The 18,536-nt window shown below is 36.8% G+C and overlaps 1 protein-coding gene across 1 annotated transcript; it reads right to left on the bottom strand.

Annotated features, from left to right (window-relative positions):
- Positions 1 to 654: 654 nt before the first annotated feature.
- Positions 655 to 18,149, bottom strand: LOC127660722 (synaptotagmin-14-like). Its single transcript, XM_052151102.1, is given in 8 exon segments — positions 655 to 968; positions 3,240 to 3,296; positions 6,484 to 6,673; positions 7,243 to 7,692; positions 9,164 to 9,435; positions 16,464 to 16,688; positions 17,602 to 18,080; positions 18,082 to 18,149. Coding segments are annotated over 8 exon segments (2,055 nt in total).
- Between the last annotated feature and the right edge of the window lie 387 nt (positions 18,150 to 18,536).

The raw sequence follows: 18,536 nt of genomic DNA, 5'->3' as shown, positions 1-18,536 counted from the left end.
TAATGTCTGGACTATATATTGTGATCAGTTGAATGCCACTTTGGTGAATAAAAGTACCAATTTATTTCCATAAGAGCAAAATCTGTACATAATTCCAAACATTTGGCCACCAGTGTATATTTTACAGCCAATTCAAAAGTAATTGCTCCACTGCACTTTTGAGGTCAGAGTAAAATATAATCTCAGGAGTATCTGATCATTTTAATAGTCTCATCTCATCTCTGCAGGTCATTTATGCTTGGAAATCTGGCTTGGTCATTATATCCATACAGACATTCTTTCTCTCTCTCACTCTCTCTCTTCCTAAAACTAAATTTCCCAGAAAAAAATATTACAACCATCTGAGAAAAATCTAAATAAATACATTCAATCAACAAATATACAAATAAATATTTAAATAAATGTAAAACTCTGCCTTGTTAGTGTTTTCTCCATTAACTGTGACATTTCTAACCCTGTTCTCTCCATTTGCTCTATCCCATTTGAATGCATTCGTAGACAGAGCAGATCACTATACATTTCCAAAACTAGTCACGTTTCTCATAATGCACTGTAGTGGGGGTCATTTTGGGGCCGTTCATGGGCCTGACCTGCTCTCTGTCCAATGCCCCATTTCTCAGCTTACACGCATCATTGCTGTCACTTGTAAACTTTCTAGGACTCCAAAAGACTATGCCATTGACACACCTGTTGTCCCTTTGATTCTTTCATCTGAGTCCAGTGTGTCAGCTCCTCTTCTCCAGAGCTGTTCAGCCCCAGAGAGATCCAGCCAATCATCTCCTTCCGTTTTATGCTGCGCTTGTTGTAGACTGACAGGATGAGTGTGACATCAGAGAGCTGGAACAGAGCTACTTGGAACACAAATGTCTCCTTGTAGGTGGGGTTGGGCTGTCCACGGCAAATCGACGTCTTACACTTGGACATCTCCTGACCCATTGAGTTCAGTAGAGCCAGCTTCACATACGTGTCTGAATGAAGATTAAACAGTCAGTCAAAACACTATCTTTAACTTGCTGATTATTAATATTAATAAAAATATAAACACACAGGGGTCATTCACACAGGACGCATTTTTGTATTCAAAATAAATAAATTGAGCCTGATGACATTACGTGGCTCCGAACAGGTATCATGGCAGGTACAAGGTGAAATGTCCACTGTGTGCAACTAAAAGAGGGTTTGGAATTTTCTTCAAGACAGATGAGGTTTTCTAAGTTTAACTGTCAAACACAAAAACACAATTGCTGAAGCAACCACATCATTTGTGGTGCTTCCATGAATTTTTCAGCTCACGTGTTGACTCGCTTTAGGACTCATACCTCGGCCCTTTGCATCGCAAGTGCAATGCTCTATCAGTTGAGCTACAGTGTAATTTGATCGCGCCTGAACAAGCTTGTAAATGTACAGTAGTTGGTTATGTAATGCAAATGTTTATGTGGAAGTCATGTGCTATACTAAAACTTTTTTGGTGTCATTAGATAGAATTGTGTGAGGAACAGGTCAAAAGCAAGTGTTTATGAACTGATAATGTGCCCTTTTACTGTGGTTTGTATGAAAGGAAATAAAAGACATTGTCGTTCTGATGCCTAGTGTTCATTTCACCAGGGAACTGCCACAATATGTCCAAGTAAAACTCATTTTGCAAAAATGTATAGTAAAGTGATTTTGTGAGACCAGGTTGATATGGAATAGGACATGGGTGTCCAACAAGCACTTTTAAAAGTTGAACTACTTTAAACTTGACATGGCATCGTAAAAATCGTCCATGACACAAGATGCTTAAAAATCATTGTAGCACGTTGGCATGAACCAGCAATTAAAAAAACATCAAAGATGGATGCAAGAATGCATCTGTGTGAATGGCTCCTTACAATCAAATCAATACTTGATTTCACCAAACAAATTTTAAATGGCTTTCCAAAGCAACTAAGAATACACAGTAGAAAATAAAATAATAAATTATTCACAATTATTAACTGGGGAAAAACGAGACATCAGACAAAAAGAGAGAAAAACAACAATGCATTTTTGGTTCGGAAGTTGAGAAATGTTAAACTAATTAACAGGAAATTGATATGGAGAAGTCTCTCATAACGCATATTTTCAACACTGTACTTCCATCTTGGCAACACTTCAATCTCTTAATTTATCTGAAAACCAATTGATCATTTCATTCGTATATACAAGATGAAATTCATTGGCTGAAAATGGGCCATTTAATTTCTTTTTGGCTCTAACGCTCGACAGGAATCAATGCTCACTGATTAATAATGGAGTCCTGCATCACTTCTTTTGTCATTGCCTTTCAAAACCTTTTGAGCTGTGATTCTACAGATGCTTTCAAAAGAAACCTCTTTCACCACATTTAATTGAAAGTGCTGTTGAACTCCTCAGAGTGTGCTTTCTGCTACCCTGCCCGCCGGCTTGCACTAGAATACAAGAGAAGTTAGTATTCTCTCTGTGTCTTTGTGTTAGGGTTACAGTTCTGTTCTTGAGCCGATGAGTGTGTGGGCTTCCTGTGGAGCCACCCTGCTGTGTTTTGAAGAAAAAATTTCACTCTTTTCTATTTTTGCGACTAATAGAGGAGCCAAACTAAAGATGCCCTGATTTCAGAGATGGGAATACAGACCCATACCTGGCACTAAGGAAATCATTGCCAACTAAATGTGAGAGCATTTCAATAACAGTTAAGAGAGCTGATTAGCCTCTGTAATGCAGCAATTATAGGAATCGGAACACTTCCTGTCACAGCTACAGAAATCAAACTGATTATCTAAAATCCTGGTCTGCTGCATTGCTAAAATGATTCATAGAAAAACAAATTACCTTCTAGCTTTCTTTTTTTTTTAATCATAGCATTAAATGATCTAAATATTAAAGCTCAACATTAAAAAACAAGGTTATGGGGTGCATGCAAACAACACTACAAATGGCAGAACAATTCCATTAAACATACAGTAATGTTGTAGAATGACAGTGTTTGAACCTTCTCCATGGATGAAAACTAAATGCACAAAATGCAAACAAGCTTTGAAGGTTTTCTAAATCTTCTTTCTCTATTGAGTTTGACATTTTTTGTGCTCGTTTTCCACACAAATTAAACACTCAGCATCCATGTAGAAATGTTCACCTGTGTAATTAACATGATCAGTGATGGAACTCTGAGAGAGGTGGCACAAAAACAGAAAGATGAATGAACAGCATCCAGCTCTGATACATCTAACCTAAAAAAAACTCACCTCGAATTATGTACACCTGCCCACCTATCAAGTGTTTTAGACAACAGAACAAACCGTCTGACAACAGGACAGGAGTCATCAGGGAGAGGGAGAGCAAAAGAGAGAATGCAATAACAGCAGGAGAAAAAACCAGGTCAAAAGGTTGAAGGTTCAAAGACACTACATTAGGTCAGATGCAACAAGTGTTCAAAAAGCATACTGCATCACTTCAGGTTAAGGGCCAATGCATAAGAGTGACATACAGCCCTTATAATCAATTAATGACACTGTCTAAAGCTGTGTGACAAAGTACTGAATACAATTTTATGACATTTAAAATCTGTTCTGAACTTATAGTGACATATGGTCATTGAGCACATTTACATGGACATTCTTTCACCAATTATGCTTAATAAACCGACAATACATAAGGACATGTAATGCCTTAAACGGCTTTCCTTTATCAGTGTAAGGTCATAAACGGCTTGAGCATAAACCGATCGACCGTTACACATATTTCATTCTGCATGTAAACACCTTTATCGGCATTCAAATGTGCAATAAATGTGTTTGAGATGGTATCTATATGATTGGTTGGGGAGTAATGGAATACATGTAATGGGATTACTTATTTAAAATACTAAAAATATGTAACTGTATTCTTCTACAGTTACAATTTAAATAATTGGTAATTAGAATACATTTACATTCAAAAAGTATTTTGATTACTGAAGAGATTACTTTGCATTTTATTGTCATTTGTTTAATTTAATATTCAGTCCTTTCAGATGGAAAAATGTATACATATAAATGATGCGATCCAAAGTGCATTTGAACAACGGTGAAACACTTCTTAAGATTTTAACACTTTCTTGTTTTATTTTCATATGAGCAAACAGAGAAGTAAGTTTGAAGTAAGTTTGGAGTGGAAGAAATAGTAATAAACCTTGTGTAAATTGTCAGCTTTATGTTAAGCTAAAATGCTATATCTAGCCATTTTACATGCATGTTACCAGGCACGATCATATTTTTTTATCAAGAAAATTCACGTTGGATAATAATTTCTTTTTTCATAGTAAGACCTTTGATATTAGGGCAAAAATCGTATTCTTGATAATAATTTTGGTATTGTTTTCCTGTAAAAATATCTAAAAATCCTTAAAACAAGATCAATTTGATTGATCTTGTTTTAGAAACAACACTGCATACGATATTTAGGTTTTTCAGAGAATGTATATTGACATACTGTTCTGGCAGTTTTATTTTGTCAAAACAAGTGGAAAAATCTACCAGTGCTAAAGAAGTAATCCAAAGAATTTAGAATACTTTACTGACCTTCAGTAATCTAATGGAATAAGTTACAAATTACATTTTACAGCATGTATTCTGTAATCTGTAGTGGAATACATTTAAAAAGTAATCCTCCCAACCCTGTCTATATGGTATCTACTGATGGTATCTATATGCAGTTATGAGTACCTTCTGAAGGCTTATAAATGCCCTGGCATACTCATGGCAAATTAGTTCTTCGAAAGCTCAGAGCCAGAAAGAAGTTTGAAACAGCTGAGCAATGGCATATTGTTTGCGAACATTCAGACACTGGCCACGCCACTGGGGCAGCCTTTTAGAGAAGCATTTAAATGTAAGGACGAAGACTACATGTAAAACCGTAACTAATGTGACATTAAAATGTGTTAACTGACACATGTGTTAAATGATGCCTCATTCTACGAGTAGAATTCACAAGAGATCTGTAATAGAAGCTGTTTTAACCACACAAAGATGATTTAAAGTAATATACACTACCAGTCTAAACTTTTGAAACACTTGAGTGAAATGACATGATCTTAAAAATCTTTTGATCTGAAGGTGTATGCTTATGTGTTTGAAATTAGTTTTGTAGCAAAAATCTAATTGTGCCACTATATAAATTTATTTCATTATAAAACAAAAATGTTATAAAATTTTTTTTTTTTTAATTGATGACTTTGACCAAATAATAAAGAAAAGCAGCCAATAAGTGCCCAACATAGATGGGAACTCCTTCAATACTGTTTAAAAAGCATCCCAGGGTGATACCTCAAGAAGTTGGTTGAGAAAATGTCTAGAGTGCATGTCTGCAAATTCTAGGTAAAGGGTTTGAAGATGCTAAAATATAACACAGTTTTGTAATATATATATGTTTTGTAAAATATATATATATATATATATATATATATATATATATATATATATATATATACATTATAAAGAATGAGTGTGTTTTAAAACTTTTGACCGGTAGTGTATATGTAGTGTAATGTGTAATTTTACATACTTACATTCTGCATTCATGGCGCTAATATGTAACATGTTATATGTGGTCATAATATCTGCCGATTACACTCTGTTATTACAATTTATGATGACACTGGCATTACTGCAAAGATGGGTGTATACAAGAGTGTTAATGTTCAGTCTACAGACAAAAGAATGATGATATGCATATCTTACTTTAGGCAGATGTGTGAAGCAGCATATCAAATAACAGAGTGAATAGACACTTAAGAGTGTTTGAGTAGATTTCTTTCCTTTAGTAGTCTAATTAAACAAACAAACAAAAAATCACATGACTGAAATTTCATTTTGACTGACCTTGTCTGACAGAACAATGTAAATGAAATTAGTTGTCAGCATCGAAGTAGGTGGAGCTCCTGGTCACACCTACTGATGATGTGGACCAATGGAAGTAAGAAGGTGTTTAGCTACCAGTATGACATTTTCCTGAATGTTTGCTCTGGCTAGCTGTTATGAACCACCAAAACAAACTATAAAACACAGTAGTTTTGGCCAAATTTATTTCAATATTAAATCATACTCATACATTCTTTGATTTCGTATGAAATATGCCTTTAGGCTCTTATATTGAACTCTTTGACTGAAGTGTGATGGAAGCATTGGGCAGGTTAAGAGGTCATTTAAGGCAGTGCTTATCAGCAGGATGGTATGACAGAAATTTACAGAGAGAAAAAGAGGAGGAGGACTGAGAGAGGGAAAGAGAGTATGGGAATTGTTGAGGGCACTTTTGGAGTCAAAAATCTGAGGTCACAGTTGTTGGGCTTTAACTTTGCAAACCTTTTGGATTGTGATACAGGCACTACAAGATTAATCTGATGCTGGAGTGCTCTAGAATGGCAAAACTCCTTGGAAAATCTTGGTGAGTGGTTAAGTGTTGGATTATGTGTTCTAACACAGAGTAAACATGCTGAACAGCTTTGTGACTCACTGGGAGGTTTATTTGCGGCAAGGTTTTTGAAGTGGCTTCCTTTTATGACCTCCACAGAGAGGCGTCCTGTGGTGGCATTGTACACAAGCCCCAGCAGGATCTCCGGAGCTGACCCCTGAGCTGCAGATGGGAATGATGAGGCCGTTTCACTGCACGACACATCTGACATGCTTGCCTGAGAGTCACTATCCTGAGACGCACACAATCAAATGTGCAATCACTTACTGTATTTAACAATACGCTGACCATCATTTTGCCAAGTTTGGCATGTTAATGGATGAACATATTTGCTCGTAATGGAACAACATTCTTATCACCAATTGGACTTTGGGGTTAAGTTTAGGGTTTGGGTTGAGCTTAAATAGCATTCATATTAACCTATCAATCTTATAAATTTTTTTTCAACCTATCACTTCCCTCTGCGGTAGTTAATATTTAAGATTAGGGATAGGGATGTTTGTTCGACAGCCAAGTTTTCCATTAGAAAGTGAGCATCACTATGCTCTACTCTTTCCGAAGGGCAGTCATCTTGAATACTAAAATTGATGTTTATAGCAAATATGGTTGGAATGACACTACGACAGAAAATCTATTTGGAACTTGCCAAAGATTTTGATCTCAGAACACATCCTATTTAGCAAAATAATGGTCACCAAAATTCTCCATTCATACATGTACCCCAGGTATGTTTTAATACCATGCATGTTTAACACAATAAAAATTATATTGTAATGCACACGGATGTTCCAACACACTCACAGGTATGTTGCAGCAGGAGTCCAGTATGATGGGGACAGACATCTTGCCCTGCAGGTTGAGTTTGGTGAGGTAGAACACCTTCTCTCCAAGAGCTTTCTCCGTCTTCATCCTGCGCACACTATACAAACGCAACCGGACTGCATAGTTCCCAATCATCTCTGACTCTATATGGCTGAAGTGAAATGTCTCTGTGAATACAGGACAGGGGCCCCGCTGGATGATGGTTTTTGCCCTCTGTTTTTTGGTGGGCAGCAGCACCAGATGCACCTGCCAGGAAATATTACCCGTGCGTTTGAAAGGAGGAATGTCTGTCAGTGCTGTTATCGTGACAGACAGACGCTGGACAGATGAATCATAGTCAAAGACAACGTCGAGAGTTCCGTACTGAGCAAGAGGCTCGGGGTCATAACCTTTGGGAAGCTGAGCAGCTGAACCACGTGCAGAGAGATCCTACAGAGGTGATTGACAGATAAAGCGAGAGATTTAGAGGAAGTGAGTAGAAATGTAAATTTGGAAATTTAAATGAAAAATGGAAATGTAAATTTGACTTCTCACAAATACACAGACAAAAACATAACAATCACACAAATGACATCAAATCTCATAAAATAATAATACAACTAAAACATGCTAGAAGAAATTCCCAAAATCTGTTTTAAAATTTAAATTGCACAAATGGATAATGATTAGATACATAATTAAATTTAATAATAAAAAATAAAAAAATGCAAAGACATAACTTTGCATTCACATTATCCCTGGCTTGAAAGTGGATCTCTTTTTGGTCCATATATTTTTGTTCCATGTTTTCCAAGACCTAAAATGGGTGTTAGATTAGGGGACACCCAAAATGCTTGATTTGTGAGGGTTCCAGGAACTGGGATGGGATGGGAAACACAGATAGAGATTTACATTGTACCTGCGCAGAGGGGCTTTAGATGGGCCCTTAATTCGACAACCTTGTTAAATCCATAAGACAGCGATTTATGACATATGTAATGATGGACGAAGATATTTTTGATGATTGATGGCTAAACCAAGATTTTTTATTGCTATTATTTATAAAACAACGTTACACTGATGATGTGCCACAGAGGACGAACATTGCACTGTTACAGATTAAACCTATAAATTATTACGTATGTTTCTAAAGCACATGCACTGAATTATGAAGGAGTTTGTGTGCGCATCTGTATGGTTGTGTGCATGTGGTGTTAAGGTAATGGAAACCATGAAAGTACTTTAGAAAATCGCGTATGACAGCAGTACCCTAAAAACAGACCAATAAAAATGTCTATTTAATCCTGTTTTTGTATGAGTGATTGAATGTACGAGGACAGAAGCAGCAGAGCATGTGTATGCTCAAATTTTCGAACTTTAAAAAAGTATTTCTATCTTTGATAACCTAGTTGTATGATTGTATGATTAATATAGGTAAATAAGTATTTTGCTAAATTTGTTCAGTTCAGTTGAGTCACACCTTAATTTGCTTTAAACTGAAAATTCTGTCATCATCATCATATGTATATGTCACTCAAAACTTGTATGAATATTTCCCATGTAACAGAAATTGAGTTTTTAATAAATATATCATACAAAAAAAAAATGCATGGTGATTAGTAGCGGTCAAGTTCAGTTGCAAATTTGCTTGGTTTATTAAGAAAAAATATATAAATATATTAAGTTAAGATTTGAACCTCCTTGCAGGCTAAATGAAAACTAGACTTATTAACCTTTGCATGAATAATGTTGTTTTTCACTTTTCACAAAAATAATTTTCACCTTTGGTCATGTCTTATTTTACCTACACATAGTGACTGCCACTGGTGCCCCCTCCAAAACATAGGAGCATGTATTGACAAGGTGGGTACTTCAATGCAGTGAGTGATACACAGATTTTTTGCAAAAAACACACACAAACCTCTGGGCTGAGAACAGCAGTGCTGTCGCTGGGTACGTCTTCTTCATAGCCCTTGTTGAGGAAACTCTCAGTTTCCTGTGCACCGCTAACTTCACTCGGACATTTCCCATAACTGTGTCTGGGGCTCTCGCTCCCGTGGGAAAGGTCACATTTGGCATCGCCCAGGTCAGAGGGTGTGCAGGACATACGTGGTGACCCATCCTCGTCCTGATAGGGTGGAGGCTGTAGCTCATCCAGTGGCGGAGTCCGTCTCATACGCTGGATACAGTTTACTTATAGGAGGTGAAATTGGGATACACACATTTAGTCATAAGGAAGTAATATGAAAAAAGTTTCCATTTATGACATTTTAGAGAAAATAGATAAAAATTGAGTAGGCTGCCATTTAAATGTGCCATCTCATTCCAAGTGCTTTACACAGTGCACTGATTAGAGTGACAGCTCCCTTTGAGTAACCTGGACTTAAACTTCTTGTTCATGGGCAGAATAGAACAGGATTGTGATCTCAGTAACTCAGTAACAAGAATTTGTGTATTTAAAGGGATAGTTCACCCAGAAATTAAAATTCTGTCATCATTTACCCACCATGATATCGTTCCAAACCCACATAGTTTATTGCATGGAATAGTCGCAAACATTCTGAATTCTATTATCTCCTTTTGTGTTCCATGGAAGAAAGTCATACGGTTTGGAACAACATGAGTAAATTATGACAGAAGTTTTATTTTTGGGTGAGCTAACTCTTTAAAGAGAGACTAAATGGGACTGAACCTGCAGCCTTTATATGAGCAGCTCAAATAGGCTTGTAATTAATGATACAGTATGTTATATGATTTCAAATCTCTCTATTAAATACTAATATCCTATAAGACAGGTTCTTTGAAGCCCTCAGATGAACTCAACTTGTTTTCAAGTAAGAGAACTCTTCCAAAATGCTTTGTTATGTTTGCATTTTGGCTTCCAGAAGCTACAGCAAGCAAAATCATGCCAGCTTCCATAAATCCTCATAGTGTATCTGAGATCTTACACACTGTGTATTAAGACATATCCCTTACACCTACATCTTCACAAATTATTCAACTGTTCTTCAAGATCATCAAGAGCTTAAAATCAATTAAAGATCTGATGAGAGTGTGCGTCTGATGATACATTAAACAAATTAGCCTACTTCATCCTTTCAGAGGTTGGAAATTAGGGAAAGCTAAGGAAACATATCTGATGCTGGAAGAGGCACGGAGACATTCAAAGTCATAAGGGGACAAAAGATGAATAGCAAAAGCGGTCAGATATACCTGAATTCATCCTGCATGCTGAATTTACAATGCTCTGTATTGATGAGAATGTACCAAGTGACTGTTGCCATGGTAATGTGGTACTGTCAAGACAGGAAGATTTAGTGATCTCATAAGTACTACACTCACACAAACACACATACTTGCATGCATACACGCACGCAACCCATTTGCTCAGCTATCTAAAAGGGAAAATACCACAGACTTCTATTTTTTTTATAAAAAGATAACTATAATTACAATTGTAACAGTAAAGGACAGACAAGGAGGAGGCAGGAACCGGCTGAACAGTCAACATTAAGTTTAATGAGAAACTCAACATAAAACAAACATACACAAACACACACGGCCGAGTGCGTCGCTCTCTCTCTCTCTGAAACTGGCACCTCCGGCACCCCTTTATCTCGCTCTCCCGCAGATCAGCTGATTCACGCCCATACCCTAACCCTAACCCTAACCCACACCCTAAACCTAACCCTAACCCTAACTGAAATGTTTTAGAATTTTTAAATTAATTATCTAATTTATAACATACAGTGCATTCAGAAAGTATTCAGACCCCTTCGCATTTTGTTATGTTGCAGTATTATGCTAAAATGCTTTCAATTATTATTTAATACTACACTCCCCCATAATGACAAAGCAAAAACCAAATTTTTGATAACTTTGCACATTTGTTAAAAAGAAAAAAACTTTTCACATTGACATAAGTATTCAGACTCTTAACTTAGTACTTCGTAGCACTTTAGCACCTTTGGCAGCAATTACAGCCTCAAGTCATTTTGGGTAAGATCTGAAAAGCTTTGCACACTTTCATTTTCTGATTTTCTGCCATTCTTCTCTGCAGATGCTCTCAAGCTCTGTCAGGTTGGACGTTGACCATCAGTGGACAGCCATTTTCAGATCTCTCCAGAGATGTTCGATTGGGTTCAAGTCAGGGCTCTGGCTGGACCACTCAAGGGCATTCACAGAGTTGTCCCTAAGCCACTCTTGCATTGTTTTGGCTGTGTGCTTAAGGTCACTGTCCTGTTGGTAGGTGAACCTTTGGCCCAGTCAGATTTTCATAAAGGATATATCTGTATTTTGCTCTGTTCAGCTTTCCTTCAACCCTGACCAGTCCCCCAGTCCCTGCCACTGAGAACACCCCATAGCATGATGCTACCACCACCATGCTTCACCGCTGGAAGGGTATTGCGCAGGTGATGAGCGTTGCCTGGTTTTCTCCAGACATGACACTTAAAATTAAGGCTAAACAGTTCAATCTTTGTTTAATCAGACCAGATAATCTTGTTTCTCACAGTCTGAGAGTCCTTTAGGCACCTTTGTATGTGTCTTGCACTGAGGAGAGGCTTCCATCTGGCCACTCTGCCATAGAGCCCAGATCGGTGGAGTGTTACAGTGATGGTTGTCCTTCTGCAAGTTTATTCCATCTCCACACATCATCTCTGGAGCTAAACCAGAGTGACCATTGGGTTTTTGGTCACCTCTCTTACTAAGGCCCTTCTCCCCTGAGTTTGTCTGGGTGGCTAGCTCTAGGAAGAGTTCTGGTTGTTCCAAACTTCTTCCATTTAAGAATTATGGAGGCCACTGTGGTCTTGGGAACCTTCAATGTATCCAACATTTATTTGTAGCCTTCCCCAGATCTGTGCCTCGACACAATCCTGTCTCTGAGCTCTGCAGGCAGTTCCTTTGACCTCATGGCTTGGTTTTTGCTCGAATATGCATTTTCAGCTGTGAGACCTTATATAGAGAGGTGCTTGCCTGTCCAAATCAAGTCCAGTCAATTGAATTTGCCACAGGTGGACTCCAATCAAAGTGCAGAAACATCTGAAAAAGAATATCCAGAGAAATGGGATGCACCTGAGGGAATACACAATGATAACTCTAAGACTTTATAGATATTACGGTTTCATTTTCTGTTAATGCATGATTTCCTGTAAAGCTGCATTGAAACTATGTGTGTTATGAAAAGCGCCTTCAGCTTTTTCTTTTAAAATTATTTAAATAAGTTATCAAAAATCTGGGTTTTGCTTTGTCATTATGGGGTATGGAGTATAGATTGATGTGAAAATATAAAATAATTTAAAGCATTTTAGCATAAGACTACAACATAACAAAATGTAAAAAAAATAAAGGGGCCTGAATACTTTCTCAATGCATTGTTTAAGCTAAAAAAATACAAAGGTATGGCAGTACCTAGCATTTTCTCCAAGGCCAGAAGATTAAAACTCAGTTTAAAGTGGAGAAAATATATACATAAACACACTACTTTTAACCCCAGGCTATAAACAAGATAAAATGTGTGTATATGGGAGAGAGTGTGCCAAGTATTCCTATAATGTTTTGATCAATTGTAATGTCAAACATTTCACATGTGTATTTTAATCTGAATGTAGTAAGACGATTCCACAATGTTGAAACATCAAGAATGAAGAGTGTTTCACTTCCTAAACATAAAACATTCCTGCTTAAAGATGCAATTAGCAATTTTATTTCTCATTTAATATATTTTAATCATAAATAAATGAATATACTATTTGAAAAGTATGTTTAAAATAAATCATGTACACTTTCCTGAAATGAATATATATATATATATATATAAAGTCAGCTCTATTTTAACAAAATGTGAAAAAAATGAAGGGGTCTGAATACTTTCTGAATGCATTAAGATAAAAAAATACAGAGTGAATATTTGCGCTATAGGTGTAAATAGCATCTGCCACACAGCAGGGCTATTTGCACTCCAATAGTCCAATGAAAACACAGACACTAATGACAAACTGCACCTACAAGTGTAATTGCAATAGCACAGTGTGTAAAGATGGTGTGGATGAGTTTTGTCATGCAGACATCCTGGGTTCGATTCCACCCCTTTTTTTCCCACTTTTTCACATCCGATCTCCACTCCTTAACCTCCTCACTATTTCCTTTAATACTACTTATAATAATAAACTAAAATTAATAAAAGGTTGATTTTTTCCTCCTTTTTTTTGGACATGGTGGCGAGTTGAGAGAAATGTTTGATGCAGGAAAAATTAACCTTGCTTTTACTCTAGTAATAATGTAGTAACCATGCTGTTTACTATAGTTCTAATTCAATGTAACCATGTGTATTTTTTGGCGTTACTATGATTTTACAAAAAAATACCATGGCAATACTATGGTTACTGTAGTAAAATCATGGTTAATTTTTGTAATGGAAGGTTAGGGTTAGGGGTTGGTGTAGGGCATCTGTGGGACTCTATATATACATAATAAACAGGCTGCAGTGATGCCCCTTTTACTGTATGTTAGTACTTAATTAGATGTGCAAATAGCATCTAAAACTATTTGCACTCAGTGCAAAGAAGTTGCTTTTTGTTGCTATTTACACATAGTTCAAACCTTTTAATCACTTCATGGGGAACTTCATGTTGAGATCACATGACCAGGTGAAGTCTACTCAGTTTATGTCTGTAACCCCTCTGTTATTTCATAATTTCACTTACTGAATAAAATAATCATGGCTGACTGCATATGGGTAGCACATTTTTACAATGGCATCTGTAAATTAAAATTTAGTGTTTCCATTATGCTGCATCCAAACCACTAGGTGTCAGTATAAGTCTGAGAAGACTGCCTTATTGGCCAGCAAAACCTTCTCCCAAATCAAGGATTATAGCTGCTCTGCTGGGTCTGAATGTGTCTTCAGCTCATAAATTGTTTGCATCTTCTAAAACATTAGTGCATGAGTGTCAAACCTCTAGCTCTCTATGCATCACCAGCATCATTCAGACAAAGCTGTAACTGCACACAACTGTGTGTAATTGAATAAGTGTTCGTTTTGAGTATATCTGTTAAAACACAATGGTGAGGTCGAAGAATGTGATCACTATGGCAACAAAGAAGGCAACGGGAGCAGATAGTGCACTCCGCTGTGTGCGTAAGATGTATGAGTGCATGTCAGCAGAATGTGTGTGTTTAAGTGTTTGTGAGTATCCAAGCAATATAAATGAGTGTGTGTATGTGTTAGCTCCTCATAAATTATACAGATGGCCTTAGGCTACAGCCTCTACTGCCTCTGGGAAAACAACTCATAAGAAAAGCACACAGCTGTCTCGCTAAATCAGAGAAATATATCCACCAGCTTCTGCCTCTTTTTTCTCTTTCGGCACTTCCCTTTGATTCTTTAATTTTCTCTCTTCACCAAGCTCAGTAATCTTACTTATCTGAATCCCATATGCAATCCCTGTGCATATGTATGTCTTTAGTGAGCCGCTGGCACCCCCCTTTACATGGCACCCCTATGCATACCTGCATATATGGTTTAGCACCTCTGCATATGCCATTCTACGAGGAGCACAACAAAATACTACACTAAGCAGGAACAGAGCATTCCAAGGGTGTTTGAGATTGAGAAAGAAAGTGTGTACTGGGTTCTTGTGCAAAAAAAGGGTTTTCCAGAACCATCCTTATTCACTTGATATAAAATCTTCATGATCTTAACTCTTTGCTCTCTGTAAAAGAGTCACTACTGCCAGTAAAAGAGCAAACCACAGTCGGTTTTATTAAAAACATGTTTCATTCAGATACGTATACAGTGTCTATTACTGACTGTACTTCAGAAGAAGAAAAAAAGAACTCTTCAATGTTATGCCAAAATTCCAACGAAAAACATACAAACCTCACTAAGCAGGAAAGCATTTGAAGGTTTGCAGCGCCATCTAGTGTTAAACGAGAGACATACGTCATTTAAAGAGGTTCTCCTCAATTTGTATTTACCCAGTCGTCTCATCAGTGCAACAGAAAACAAAATATACCTATGGGGTTGCCACCTGGCCAGGATATTACAGGACTTTAATTTAAAATGTATTATACTTATTATAATGCTTTAATATTCTGGAAAAAAGTCAGAAAAAAAGGAAATTCTTTCCTTTTACTGTAAGAGCTCTTAGGTTAACAATGGCCAACATGGAACAAGTAAATCTTGAAATGCGTACTGTATATCTTGAAAATATATATTTTTGAGTACATTTATTTGATTTCCTTTGGTTTAAATGTATGAACGTTTTTTTTAAGTTTTTTTTTTTTACTTTATACATATATATTTATACATTTTAAAACATCTAACTGTTCAGTGTGAACCATAAACTCAAGAAAAATGCTCAGGGCCATATTAAGTAAATATTATTATAGAAATATATAACTGCACACACGCACGCACGCACGCACACACATACACGCACACACGCACACACATACGCGCACACAAATACATTTCAATTTCTTAACAAAATTCCATCAAACTGAATTAAGTAATCTTTAAAAAAAAAAAAAAAAAGAAAAGAAAAGAAAAGTAAAGTAAATAGTAAAAAAGTAAATATTTTACTTTTAATTTCATTTTGTTAAAAAATTACACAATTTATTTTTATGGGATTTTGTTATGAAATTTATATGTGTATCTAATAGGCTAAACTTTTTTTGAGTGTATTAATGTTAATGTTTGATTGAATTATATGCTATATATGCAGCAATTTACATATCAAACAAGGAGTATACAATCATAAATACATTTTTATTTTTTGTATGATGGCAAGCAATAAATTTTTGATCATTGTTCGTCCAGGAATTTCAGGGCCAAGGTGGCAACCATACACACATAAAGGCCTATCTTCTTCTTTCAGCTGCTCCTGTTACGGGTCGGCACAGCGGGCCCTCCATGATCCACATATTTGATTTACACACATATAGGCCTATAATAAAACGTAATTATTAAAGTCAATTTTAAATGGTGTTAAACCCCCTTTTTACTTCTATAATGTGAGGTAAGAGACAACAGTTTGTGACTTCAGCCGAAAAGGAAAGTAACTTCATTGGAGGAGCAAGTTATTCCATCTTGATAAAAGATTACAAACAAAATGTTTCCCCCTTTTGGAATCAGCATCTGACCGCAGTCTAAACTAAAATACCCTATAATGCTATTTGAACTGCTAAAATGCTGTTTTTGTTGACTTGAGTAAACTTACTATCGTCTGCCGAGGCCTCGCTGCTGTAACCGTTATATTCAGCCGCTAGGTGGCAGTATTTCTGTCTTGTGTCCCAGCCATAGCCCTTCTGGTGGAGTGTGTTAGCTCCTGCTGAGCCACCCCGGAGACCCTGTGACCGAGACACGGCCTCTTGGTACTGTCCAATCACCTCATCTTCACTGTCTGACGACGAACAGTGATAGTCTGCATTCACATAACTCTTACCTAAGAGAGAAAAGGATGGAAAGAAAAAGGAATATATACAACTATGCATAGTCATCCTTTTATTTGTATTTAACATTTAGAAGGCAGTAGAAATCTTTTTGAGAAACTTCATTCATAGTCAAATACCCACCTTCTCTCAAAGGCCTATTTAAAACATTTGTACTGATAAGGGAGGCGTAAAGGCATACAATCTGACAGTGTAAACACATCTGTAATAATCAGGGTAAAAAGTGTCAAAATGGTTGATGACGCAAATCTTTAGTTCAAATAACTATAAGCCAAATGCAATCACTGGAAAGATCCTCATAAATATTAAAGACAAATTATTTATGACAATGTGTCTATTTATCATTTCAATAAATTTGCCATGCTGCTCTCTAAAAGCCACATAACAGATACTCGGCTTACAGCTAACTGTCCTCCAATTCTCAGCACAACCACTAGAGGGCAATATAGCTTAACAACAAAACGCATTCTCACATTCACAGGCCTAGAGAGGAAAAGGGATGCAGGCAATACATTCTCTTTTGCCTGCCCTAAACCATTCATTTACATTCTTGGAAATTCAGACAGAGAGGACATGCCATCAGTATCTTTTATTTTAAACAAGAAACCCCAAAGCACCTTTACATTTACAGAAAGAGAAACAGAGAGACATTAAAACCGGAGAGACACATTAAGTGTCAGAAACAGCTGTGAGTTCCAATTTCTGCAAACAGACAACAAAGGGGTTAAGAGGAAGATCAGTTAGACCCCAAGAGATAAAAGTCACACTTGATGAGGAAATCAAATAAATCAGATGAGTCCAAGTGCATTTATGTAAAAAAAGAGCCAACGTGGCTGAAAGGACATGAGCATCCATGGAGAATCAGATAGAGGAGATGGAAACAAGTCAACAGCTTCATCTTCTCACCTTTAGTATGTCTCCCCCTCTTGCTGAAGGACCTCTTCTCATCACCACCTGTTGGGCTCCTAAGAGATGTTTTTAGTGTGGTGGAGCCAGTTCTTTCTTTATCACAGAAGCTGTTTCGTTGGAGTACAGATTTCTTCTCATCTGAGGGTGGATGTTTTCGTGCCTTTAACTTGTTTCCATTTAGAGCGTCAGAAGTTTGTGAGAGGACACTTTCTGTCTCAGTGGAGAGCAATGAACCAGTGTCATTGCCTGTACTGTGAGGCTTTGGGTCCTTTACTAGGCCAGATACAGCCTGGACCTGGATTTTAGTCCTACCCAGAAAAGGATCTCTTTCTTGGGCCTGCAATGCTGCAGCTTCCTTCTCTGCTCCCTCATTCTTACGAATCCTATTCAGCTCCTCGACCTGGACATTGTAAACGATGGTATTGACCTGTTCGGCGAGTTCTCCGGTCACTGTGTACGAGAAGTCGCTTAGTGCTTACTGTCACAGAATACAGCATGGCAGACATGATGGGAAGACTTTACTGGAAGCCTTTAAAAAATTCCATGTATCCAGTGACACCAGGGAGCACCAAGTTTGATTGATCAGTTTATGATTTTTCTTTAAAAATTGTATCAGTCTATGGAGTATGACTTTGAACTTAACTCACTGCCAGAGATGGAATAATAATTTTAAAATTCTCTTAAATAAGCTTTAGTACATCTTGAGGCATTAGATGTACCCAAAATTTACAATGCAATGTTACTTTTAATGGCAAAAACACATTATAAGTTTGGCAACTAACAGATTAAGCTTTGAAAAAATATTGGAGAATATGCAAAAAAGAAGAAAACAAATAATCTATAAATGAATAGTACAGTTCACCCAAAAATTATAATTCTCTAATTAATTTCTAATTTATTTAATTCATTTCTAATTTCTCTTAAATTAATTT

This window comes from Xyrauchen texanus, chromosome 20 (assembly GCF_025860055.1).
Source record: "Xyrauchen texanus isolate HMW12.3.18 chromosome 20, RBS_HiC_50CHRs, whole genome shotgun sequence".
Taxonomy (NCBI): domain Eukaryota; kingdom Metazoa; phylum Chordata; class Actinopteri; order Cypriniformes; family Catostomidae; genus Xyrauchen; species Xyrauchen texanus.
The sequence above is the reverse complement of the archived record's forward strand: the minus strand, read 5'-3'. Positions and strand labels throughout refer to the sequence as shown.